The sequence below is a fragment of the Sminthopsis crassicaudata genome, chromosome 1 (assembly GCF_048593235.1).
Source record: "Sminthopsis crassicaudata isolate SCR6 chromosome 1, ASM4859323v1, whole genome shotgun sequence".
NCBI lineage: Eukaryota > Metazoa > Chordata > Mammalia > Dasyuromorphia > Dasyuridae > Sminthopsis > Sminthopsis crassicaudata.
In genome coordinates, this window is record NC_133617.1 from 395376234 (window position 1) to 395388226 (window position 11993).

Consider the following 11993-nt stretch of genomic DNA (forward strand, 5'->3'; position numbering starts at 1 on the left):
GCTTTGGAGGCAGCAGGCTAGTTCTGAGGAGCAGAAGTCTGAATGGGTGGCCAAGGTGCACATGTGGCCCACAGCACCTCCCAGGTGTGGCCTGAGCCAGATTAAGAAACATTTAGCAAAGTCAGCGAAAGTACAGTGATGTCAGTAATTGTGGGTGGCTGCAGGGTGCCCACCAGAGCTGGGTACCATTGTCCTAGAACATCACAGAATTGACCTTGGCGCCGAGAGAGGTCAGGCTCTCTCCCCCACTCCCACCCCATCTCTGTCCTTGGAGGGGACCTACTCTCACTGCTGCTAACCACATACGGGCTCCGCTGGGGTTTCTGACTGTCCCTCTGGGTCTGTCTGAGGAAACGGTGGGACCCTAGACTTCCGTCTCAGTCAGATTGGGACAGGATGCCGACGGGGTCAGCTGGCCCGGCCACTGAAAGGGCGAGAGATGGGGCTTCTCTCTGGCGGCCCCCCCGGCAGCCGGGCCTCTCTCCTCCCCTGCGGCTGCCTCGCTACTCTCCCTTCAGCACGGCCCCACGCGTGCCTGCATCTCACCCACTAGGACCCCGGCCCTGGTGGGCACAGCAAAGTCCTGGGGAGGGAGGGCAGGGGTCTCTAATACTGTATATGTCACCGAGTGCCTTGAAACGCAGTCTTGTCATTTGCCTGCCACTGTGTGAACCCCAGCAAATGAAAACTTGTCTTCATCCAGGGAACTAACTGCATTTGACTCTTCACTCTTTTTAAAGTTCTGATTGTATCCTCTGTCCAGTGAGATGTTTTGGGTTTTTTTTGTTTTTTTGGTGACCCAACCATCGCCTTTTTTTATTTCCCTGTTTCTAAAGGGTCTCATTGTAAATATGTACATTTTCTAAGGTCAGCTTAACTGCCCCAGACCATTTTTCATGCTCTGACTTGTACAATTATCTTTTCAAAGGTACTTGGATAATAATGAAATTAAATAAAATTTTAAAAAACATAGGTGTCTGCTACTCTTCCTGCGGGTTTGATGGAATTGAAAGAGTTTGGAATGGGGGTAGACCTCTCTATGTGCTTTGTCTTTCCCTTTGCATCCAGACACTGCAGTGGAAAAGAACTCCAGGTTTCCTTTGTTTATTTTAGAGATCTCAGAAGCACCCCACACACTCTCCTTGTTAGGGGCCAATTGTGCCTGTGGCGGCTGCCTGAGGACATCAGGTAAAGAAAGCCTACCTGGGCCAGACTTGGGCATTTTTTCTAGCACAGCTTCTCATGCCAGACTACAAAGACCCTTTAGTTCCTTCAGAATTCATTTCAAATGCCACCTCTACACAAAGCCTCACCAAAGGTCCTTAGTCTGTATCTTGACTGTCATAGCCGGATGTGGAGATCATGAAAGTATAATTTATTATCAGTGAATGTTCAATTCTATTTGTGTACATACATATAATATATACCTGTACACCTGGGGTCATGTAAAAATGTCCCAAGTGAAAGGGGGTCACAAGTAGAAAAAGCTTAAGAAGCCCTGCCTTCCATGACCTCCATTGCCCTCTCTCTCAAAACTTCTTGATAGTCCTATTTGTAGCGGAACACCAGGGCTGAGCCTTGAAGCAGAATTCTGACCTAGACAGAATCAGAATTGGCCAAGCTTGTTCCTGGAACCTTTAACTTAGTTAGAAATAGCTTTGAAAGTAAGAACCGCCTAGTCCAAAATGAGACTTCTAATTTCCTTCTCTAGTATGTTATTTATGAATACATATTCTCTTTCCCCTTGTAATTTGAATACATTTGAAAGGTGTGAAAATGAGAGAGCGCCAGACCAGGAAGTCTGGTTACAAAGGGGAAGGATCTGAAGTGGTTTTAGAAAGCTGTGAGAAGTTAGGTCCAGGAAGCTGAGAAAGCCCTCATCTTGGTTCAGAATGCAGCATGTGTTTCCCAGGTCACTGAGCCCAAGGTTGCAACCTGTATATGGGACTCCTCCCAGGAGTGAAGCCCTCCCCCCATCTCATGGGACAAGATCCCTCATGGTCCTCCCACCAGAATGGAGCTGCACAAAGCCCTCCCAACTACAGAAGGGTCTGTGAAGCTCACAAAGGGAGTCTAAGCTAATATCCAAATTCTCTACCTCCAGATCTTAAGCAACTGTGGACCTGTCCCTTGACAAAAGGACTAGGAAGCTGGCTAAAAACAAACCTGAGGAAGGGACCACAGCTCTCCACTAATAGGTCTCTTCCTTCCCCACCGCACCCCAGACATCAGGGACAATCTTGGGCTCAAAACCTTTATTAGGGAAGCCCTAGTGGCGTCAGATGGTTCTCCAGCCGGGGGGGTTAGACTCCCCCAGCACTCACATCTCTGCCTGCTGCTCCCCCAAGGACCCTATCCCAGATACTAAAAGGTGGGGAAGGGGACAGGTGCCCATGAGAGTGAGGAGAGGGGAGAGCAGCATGAAGTCAAGGGCTGAGGGGCTTCAACTTTAAAAGTTCCGAATTCTCCAGGACCTCCGGGATGAATGAGGAGAAGGAAGGAACCAACTACAACTCATCTTTGTGTCCTTTGCTATCATTGGCTCCAGCCTCCTGGGGAGAAAAAAGTGTCAGTCAATCAACTAGCATTTATTACTTTAATAGCAACTACTATGTGTTTCAGGCACTGTGCTAGACCAGGGGGATTAAATAGGCCAAAAATAAAAAATAATAAAAAACAAAAAACCCACCACCTGCTCTGAAGAAGCTGTCAGTCTAATGAATGAAACAACATTCAAACAACTATAGGCAAATATATACATGTAGTATAAATATGCTATGTGATATATAAAGTAGATATATAATATATACAAAGAATAAGATTATCATAGAATAAAATAAAAATATGGAATAAATGATTACATATAAATTGGATATGGAATATATAAAGAATAAGAGAATAAAGAAACTATGGTACAAATATAGGATATATAACGAATAATAGGGGCAGCTAGATAGTGCAGTAATTAGAGCACCAGCCCTGAAGTCAGGAGGACCTGACTTCAAATCTGGTCTTAGACACTTAACACTTCCTGGCTGTGTGATCCTGGGCAAGTCACTTAACCCCAGCCTCAGGAAGAAAAAGAATAGTAATACAGAGTAAAAAAGCTATATATGGTACAAACATATGATGATATGTAAAGTAGAGAATATATAAAGAATAATATAAGAATGAATCTATATATAGTATAAATATATGATGATATTTAAAGCATAGGATATATAAAGAATAAAGAATAATACAAGAGAATAAAGAAGCTATGGTATAAATATGATTATACTTATATATTCTATTTTATGGAATATATACAGAAGATACACTTGGTATAAATATATAATTATACATAAAATAGAGATAGAATATATATAAAGAATAATATAATAAGAATAACAAACTTGTATATGGTATAAATATATGATACCTAAAGTAGATATAAAATAGATATGAAAAATAATATATTGAATGAAATAAGAAACATATATATAGTATAAAATTAAAGTGACATATGGTATATATATATATATTGGAGATTTCAGAGGAAAGATGCAGGTTTTAAAAGATGGGTAAAGGTTCCTTGCAGAATGTAGGAATTTAGCTGAGGCTGGAAGGGACCTTAGAGAACACATGATCCATACCCACTCCCCTTCTAATTCTGTAGATGAAGAAATTGAGAAGCAAAAGATAGTCAATAGTCACATAAGAGAGTAAATTGCAGAGTTAGGATTTATAGCCAAATATTCTGACTCAAAATCCAGTGTTCTTCCCATTAGCCATCGTCTCTAAGGTCCTATTCCTAAGGATTTTGCCCCTTTTCTGTGTCACCCATCTCCAGAATACAGAATGTCTAAGGATCTTAAAGATTACCCAGTTCAACTTTCTTATTTTATAGATTGAGGAAACAGAACCAAATAGAGAAAATGACTTGACTAGGGGGTCACTCACTGTCCATAGTTCTTTGCCTCGGTGCCCTGACCCCAAGAAAGCAAACCCTCAGGCATCTCAGGAATAGGAGTGAAGAGGAGAGAGAAGGGGATAGGGAGGAGCACCCACCGGGAGGGGGACCTCAGGGTTCTCCGGTTCCGGAAGGACACCATCATTGTCTAAGAATTTGGAGAAGGTCTCCAAGTCCCTGGCACTTTTGTACTCGATCACCTGGTAGGGAGAATGGGTTGGAAGTCTGAGGAGAAGGAGGAGGAGGAGGAGGAGGAGACCTCCTGATAATCCACAAAAGCACTCCTTCTCCACCCAGAGCAGGAGAGCCTGCCTATCACCTCCCACCCTGGGGAATGGGGAGAGTGGACGCCCTGACAGACTTGCCCCTTTTTCCTTCCTCCTCCAGATAAATTTATCCTTTCTGTCTCTCCCACCATCCCAGGACCCCAGCTTGATTGGGTACCAAGTAAAAGAAGCCCAGTTATGGCTCTAGATACCAAACAGCTGGACCCACTCTCAATAGCCCTAATGATAGGGTGCTTTAAGGCTTATAAAGTGGTTTCCGGGGGCAGATATTATTGGGAGGAGAAGAGGGGTTGGAGCACTCCCTGCATAATTGGGCATCTGCACATGTCCAACCCTCAAAGCAGGGTGCCATCTCACAGAAGAAGAAACCTCATCTCAGAGCATTAAAGTGCATGAGTCAATCAGACGTGACTCCAAGGCTTCCGTGCTCCCCATCGCCGCCTTTTGTGAGTGGGATTGAGAGAGGGGCTGAAGAGAGCTGTTAGATAGTCCCACTCACCAGGGCCCTTCTCAATGGGAAGGATTTTGATAGAGAAAAATACTAGCGTCACTCTAGCCTCCCCAACCCCAGCTTAATCAACCAAGCATTTATTAAACACCTATTATAGGCCAGGACCCAGCAGGATGCCAAACCCTGGCTCTCCCCAGAGCCTTACCTTCCGGCCTGGCCCAGCTGGGAAATATTTCAGGGTGGGGAAGCCCCGGATGGCAAAGGCCTCCAGTTCATTGGCTGTGGAGTCAAGTTCTGCGATGATGATGTCCTCGTGGTCTTTGTATTTCTCTGCTAGGTCCTCCCAGGTCTGGGCCATCTCCTTACAGTGGGTACACCAAGGGGCATCTGAAGCAGGAAAGTGGGCAAGAGCAGAGGGTCCTTGCCATCAGAAACGTTGCCCCCTCCCCAAGTCTGATGGCTTTACCCCTGGTGAAACACCCTGTGACCAAGTTCCCAGAGCCCTAGAGAGAAGACATACTATTGAGGTCTCCTGGGAGGGGTCTCAGGCCAGGAAATGAATCTCCTGGGGTCCCCATGACACCTTGGCTCACCTGTCCCTCAGCAATACTCACAGAACTTCACAAACACCTTCTTGGACTCATCAAAGGCTACTTGCTCAAAGTTCTTCCCTACGAGGACCTTGACAGGTTTCTGGTCCCAGTCGTCTGGGATCTCCTGGCTCCGGAGGTGGGGCTGTTGAGAAGGGTCAGGACAAGCCGCTGTCATATGTACTAGGGGAGGGAAGAGGTGTCTGGCCCTGGCCCCCTCTCCTGAGGACAGACGCAGGCTGGGCTGGGAACCCACCTGACTCCCACGTTTACAATCCAGGGTTTTGTATGGGTGTGTGGAATTAAGACCCCAGCCCCTTCCTCCTCCTGATGAGAACATTTAACACAGGCACCTGGCCCTCTCCCATTCCTGAAACAGGAACTTGATAGCCTGAGAGCTGGAGTGGGTCCCCAAGAGTCCCCCTTCCACACATCTTTTTCAAAAACCTGAGGAAGGACGGACGATCCTGTGGGATGAGGAGGCTCCCTGGGGGGCTGACCTTGATTTTGCCACTCAGGACATCTTGGCAGAAGGCAGTGACAGAGGCAGCTGTGATCTCTCCAGGGGCGGGCACATACTTCTTGGTGGTATCAACATTGATAAATCGCAGAGTTGGGGCATCTGTGGCGTTCATGCCAAAGTACTGCAGCACATGGTCATTCTCCCCAGCCACATCCACCACCACAAACAAGACCTAGGGGACAGGCCCGGCCCCTGGTCACCGACCACTGGCACAGACAGGCCGGCCCTGAGCCCGCGTCTCCCCCGCCCCTTCCTCCCCTACATACTTCTCCCCTGAAAGGAGGGGCGGCCTCCTGGAAACCTGTCAGAAGCTCCTTGTGTGCGCTAAGCGTCTGGTTGATGAAGAGCAGAAGGTGGTTGAGGATCCTGACCTCAAAGATCTTGGAGGATGTCTTTGGGAGAGAGAGGGAAGAACCATCAAGAGCCGGGGTCCCATTAACATCCCTGCCTGCTGCCACCTTCACTCTCTCCCTCTCCCAGTACCCTCCTCCATAACTCTACCGCATCCACACCATCTCAGCCTACAGTGAATCTCCCAGGTGCATCTCCTTAAGTGTCTTCCATGCAACATTATTTATTTGTATATATTTTATTTCCAACAACGTCTACCCCCCCTAACCCCCCCGAATCTCAGTGTAATTAATCCTTGTGATCAGGGATTGCTTTGTTTTTTTCCTCAAACTCCCAGCTCAATGCATGGCATATAAAAAGTACTTAATAAATGTCTGTTGGATGAATAAATATAAGTACTTAATAATGTAAATATAATATTTACAACACATAAGTATTACATATATTATATATATATAAATATAAGTACTTAATAAATGCTTGTTGAATGGATACGTGAATAAACTAAAGAATTATGGATGGATGGATATATCCTTCTTTTTCCCGAATGGCTTGAACGTGAGAGATCGTATGGACAAAAGCACTCCTGACCCTCACTGCCCCCTTCAGTTCTATGACAAGAGGATTCGGGGACAAGATCTCGAGCATTACCTGACTGTTGAATTCTGTGACCAGGTGCATGCTATGCACGACAAGGAAGTGAGAGAGATCTGCTTGGTCCAACCCTAGCTCCTCATCCACAGGAAAATCTGCACGGCCTTCGTCAAACTGGACCAGTCGGGGCAGGGGCAGAGAGGCACAGGGAAGAGACGGAGACCAGGTGAGGTTCACCTGCAGTCCCCGATGAAGTCCCCTCCCTAACTTGTCCTTTCCCCTTGCCTCTCCCTCCTTCCTTACCTTCTTGAAGAGGACCACCGTGTCCTTGCTCAGGCCGTATTTCTGGAAAAGCTCTGGTCGATCAGTGAGGCCAAAGGTCAAATCGATAGCATCCTCCGCAATGGCCAAAAACACAGCCACATCTTCGTCCTGGAGGTCCTGCGTCCATGCTTAGAGGTGAATGCCAGGGCCGCCCAGCCTTCTCCCAGCCCCCTCCCACTTCCCTTAGTTCTTCCATAGTTCCTGGAAGGAACGGAAGATTATCAGAGTTGGGGAGGCCCTTGGAAATCACCTGAGAAAACTGAGCCCCCAAGGATGGGGAGTGGAGGTGAGACATACTCAGCCTCCAAGCTCACCTTGAAGAACCCAATGATGACAATGTCCTGGGAATCAATGAATTGTGCGGCTTCGGCCTCAGTCTCCAGCTGAGTGGCACTGGGCCCCAGACGTCGCTTCAGCCAACGGACGATGCCCTCGGCCTCCCGCCGGCCTGCAAGGCAACCCCAAGTTTCCAGACTCAGAATCAGAAGAGACCTCAGATCCATTCCTGAGTCTGGAGGCTCGCTACAACAACATGCATCATCCTCCAAGTTTTTCTTGAAGACCTTAAATGGGGCGAGCCCACCACCTTCCCACATGAGTCATCTTACTTTGGGCTAGCTCTGATGGTTAGGAAAGTCTTTCCATCAATCCTAATTTTGTTTTTCTACAGTTTCCACCCAATCCTCCTATTTCTGCCCTGCAGATTATTCCTCTGTCCACAGAAGCCTCTTCCAAATACTCAAAGACATTTATCATGTCATTTCCCTTGCAAGCCGCCTTTTTTCTCCAGATTAAACAAACTCATTTTCTCCAATTGCTTCCCATATGGTATATAAGGCCCTTCCTTCTCCAACCCAATCACTTTTCTCTGGCCTCTCTACAGGTTTCTAGTACCCTTCTCTGAATGCTGACTAATATACTGCATCCAGTTGTCTTTTTCAGCTGCCATATTATACTGTTGTTTCAGAACAAATCCACCAAAAATCCAAAACAGGTAAACTGTTATCCACCCAAATTTCCTTTCTCCCTCTCCCTCATGAAGTTTCTCAAATGGAAATGTCAACATCGAACAATTTAACCAAGGCAGCATAGAATAGTAAGAGGAGCCCCTGTGTGAGAGCAAAAGGCCTGGATTCTAATTCTGGCTTCATCACAAAGTTGTGATTTTTTGAACCCAACCATTAGATTCTACATTTATCCTTATGAGATTTCTTTTTTTTTTTTTTTTTTTTTTTTTTTAGGTTTAACCCAGTGTTCTAATCTAGCAAGAGCTATCTCTCTCGGTATTATGTTATATGCAAATTTAATTAATATTCCATATACAACTTTATTTTTGTGTGTATTTTTTATCGACGCTTTTTGTCTTTATCAACATCATTGGTTAAAATTAATAAATAAATAAGTCTGAATATTTAATTTAATATTAAAACTTAATTAAATAAATCCAAAGAGAGATCTTGGGGCACTCCACTAGAGACCTCCTTCCAAGCTGATAGAGTTATTGCTGTTTTCAATTCAGACATTGAATTAGTACTGCATCCATATTATTAGACTATTTTCCAGCCTACACATCTGTTACAATAGCGAGGGAAACTTGATCAAAACCAACTCCTCCCTTTAGGGGTCAGAGCCCTAGCTTCGCCTCAGTCCTTGGAATAAAGCCATGGACAACATAATGAGAAGGTGCCCTGAGCTCCCTCTCTCCTCCCTCTTTTCTTCCCTCCTCCCCCCACTACCACCTGGGTCTGGCTTCTGGGAATGGTTCAAGGTTACCCGGCAAGAATCAACAGAGCCAGAAGTGAGTCAGGACTTTGGGTTTTTCTGGCTCCCATAAGGACTTTTTTGAAGAGATGGCTTGGGACAAGTCCTAGAACGTGATCTTACTTAGCACCTTCAGAAGGGCTCTGAGAGATCATCTTGTTCAAGCATTTTTAGCTTTTTTGTGTGTTACAGCCCCTTGGGGCAGAATGGTGAAGTACATGAACTCCTTCTCAAAATAAGCTTTTAAAAGTACAAAATAAATTACATAAGATTATAAAGGAAGACAATTTTATTTAATTGTAGTTATCAAAATATTTTTGAAAACAAGTTCACAGCACCAACTTCTGAAATTCTAGTCCAATCCCTTCATTTTATAGGGAAGAAATAGAATCAGAAGGTTCAAGGCTATACAACTTTGTGATAAAGCCAGGATTAGAACTCAGGCCTTTCACTCTCACTTAGGGGCTCCTTGGGGGCTCCTCTTACTATTCTATGCTGCCTGGATCTTGGTTAAAAATTGTTCACTGCTCTGATAAATGTGGAAATATATCAAATATATTATATATATATATATTGGATTACTTGCTGTGGGGGGGTGGGGGAAAATTTGGAACACAAAGTTTTGCAAGGGTGAATGTTGAAAACTATCTTTCCTTGTATTTTGAAAAGAAAAAGCTGTTTTTTAAATTGTTCACTGCTCTCTGTTAACATTCCCATTTGAGAAACTTCTCTTGCCCCCACAAAGATCCCACCCAGCCACCCTCAGCCCCTTCCCCACCTGTAAACAGCACAGGGTGGGATCTGTTTCCATCTCGGAAGAACTTGAGGTCGGGGTACCCAGTCACCCCAAATTCTTCCACCAGCTCCTTCTGCGCAGTGCCATCCACCTTGGCCAGCTTCAGCTCTGAGGATTCATTCTTCAACAGGGAGGCCGCCTTGGCATATTCAGGGGCCAGCGCCCTACAGTGCCCACACCAGGGGGCATCTAAGTAGGGGGTGGAGATCTCAGTGAGTAGGGCCCACTTCCCACCTCTCAAACTTCCTTCATCCACTATTTATCATCTCTCACTCAGAAACTTTCACTGGCTCCTTTGTCTTTAGAGGGCTTATTGGACCCAAACACCAAATGCTGCCAGGTGGGTCAACACCTGAATCGCCCACTTGTGGCCAAGAATCCTCTCGGGATCTGTTCTGGGGTCCTGTCATTCTCAGGGATTGGTCATGCTCTGTGAGCTTAACTGTAATCGACTCCTAGGCAGTAGGTCAGAAAGGATGTCAGTGAAACTCTCCCTAATTGAAAGACAAGCCCAATGAGAGTGGTCACTTGTCTTGGATCATTCTGGCAAGCAGCTGATCCAGGCTCTGATCCTTGGTTCTTTTAAAGATCCTTGGTTGAATCCTCCACAAATTAAAGGGTCTGAGGAAGGAGGGGGGACCTTCACCTGAACGGACCCTTCTCTTCCAGTCCCCGATGGATCCCCAAGAGTTCCTGGGGAGTATCCCAATTGCTCTGGGATTCCTCATACAGAGTTGTGTTTGCTGGGCTCCCTCTTTTTGCAGGAAAGTATCTTTTGGTGACCCAGCAGGAGCTGGAAGGATGCTGGTTTCTGTGTCTTGATAGAGCAAGGCCCCAGATCCGTGTCCAGCCATCTCTGCCACTGCAGAGTGATGCAAAAGTGTGTATATTCCACTCTGGCTGTGCATACCCTTGTCCATCTGCGTGTGCCTGTGTGTATGTATTTATATCCTTTCCCTGGCTCTATGTGCCCCCAGAAGTTTATATTTTCTTTGCTATACGGAGTCAATGCTTCCCCATTAATTTTCTTTTTAGGCTTTCTAGGTCTCCCAGCCTGACCTACAAAGGGATGCAAAGGAAATAGCCAGGAAACCCTTTGAGATGCGCAGCCTTGAGACAGGTCCTGCTGGACTTTTCTCTCCTATCCCTGCCCAAATACACAGGATTGGTGTCCCTTTGTGCTGGGTGGGGATTGGTGAAGAGAAAGAAGTAGGAAGCGCTGTCTTTTAGAACTGTAATGGTTAACTCTGAAGTGGGAAAAGGGACAGCTGAGCCCAGGGACTTTGGCCTCCTTCTCAGGTCCCAGCTGTTCTCCAGAGCAGAATGGGACTGGCCAAGAACTGGAAAGGGTCACAGGGAGCAAAGAGCCACGGAATGACCGTCTGGAGTGGAGGAGACCTTGGACATTAGAGCCCGGAGAACATTTTCCAGAAGAGGAAAGAAGCCCACAAGTTGTTGGGAGGGAGGGAGGTGGGTTTATTCAAGGTTTCTCAGGAATTTAGTGGCAGGTGGGGGACTGCAGTTTAAGCCTTTCTTAGTTGAATAGCACAATGGTCTGAAACAAACCACAGCAGGGTAGGAAGCCCCTCAATGTTCCCCCATACCAGGCACTGCATGAGATGCTACCGCCCTCAGTCTCCAACCCCACCTTTCCCAGTGTCTGCCAGCTGACTCCTTGCATCTGCCCTCTCTCCCTGAGCCTCCCCCCTCATGCCATCCCCCAGTCTTAGATTGTCTTGGGGTGGAGTTGGGGGGTCTCTGGGGGGCAGCCCTTCCCCCATTCCCTGCACTCACAGAACTCCACCAGCAGGTAGCGGTGTTCCCGTAGAGCCCGAGCAAAGTTGTGCTGGGTGAGGACCAAGATGTCCTCTTCCTCCAGGAGTTCATCAGAGGGGGGTCCCGGGGTGGGCTCTTCTGGAGCCTTGGCTTCTGCCTCCCCTCCCTCTTCCCCATCCAGGGCCCAGGCCCTTACAGTAAGCAAAACGATCAGAAGGAGGGAGTGAAGTCTCATGGTTGGGAGCAATGCTGCCTGGTGTCTGTGCCCTGCGAAGGGGGGTGGGGGCAGATAACGAGGGGGGATAGCCAAGGACCTGCTGCCACGTGGCGGTTCCTGGGCCTCAGTACCAGGTGCAGGCTGCAAAGATAAGGCACAGCCATAGAGGAATTGGTTGGGGCTGGGGCCAGGCTCTAAGACTAAGTGGGGCTGGGCAAGGGGGCAGCCGAGGCGTTTGGGACAATCTCCACCAGGTGCATTTGGTCAACTAGGCTCGAAAGGGTCTCTGACCTTAATCAAGAGGAAGGATGACTTGGCTCAGTGGGGAGAGACATGCCCTTCTTCTGTTAGGACCATCCAGGGTCTCTCCT

The 11993-nt window shown here is 46.9% G+C and overlaps 1 protein-coding gene across 1 annotated transcript; it reads right to left on the reverse strand.

Annotated features, from left to right (window-relative positions):
* Positions 1-292: 292 nt before the first annotated feature.
* On the reverse strand, positions 293-11981 carry PDIA2 (protein disulfide isomerase family A member 2). The gene is given in 13 exon segments (XM_074279821.1): positions 293-2552; positions 4051-4152; positions 4896-5077; positions 5305-5425; positions 5781-5975; positions 6070-6195; positions 6806-6922; positions 7052-7189; positions 7387-7520; positions 9612-9818; positions 11424-11763; positions 11765-11854; positions 11856-11981. Coding segments are annotated over 13 exon segments (1824 nt in total). The 5' UTR covers positions 11883-11981; the 3' UTR covers positions 293-2507.
* Positions 11982-11993: the final 12 nt, after the last annotated feature.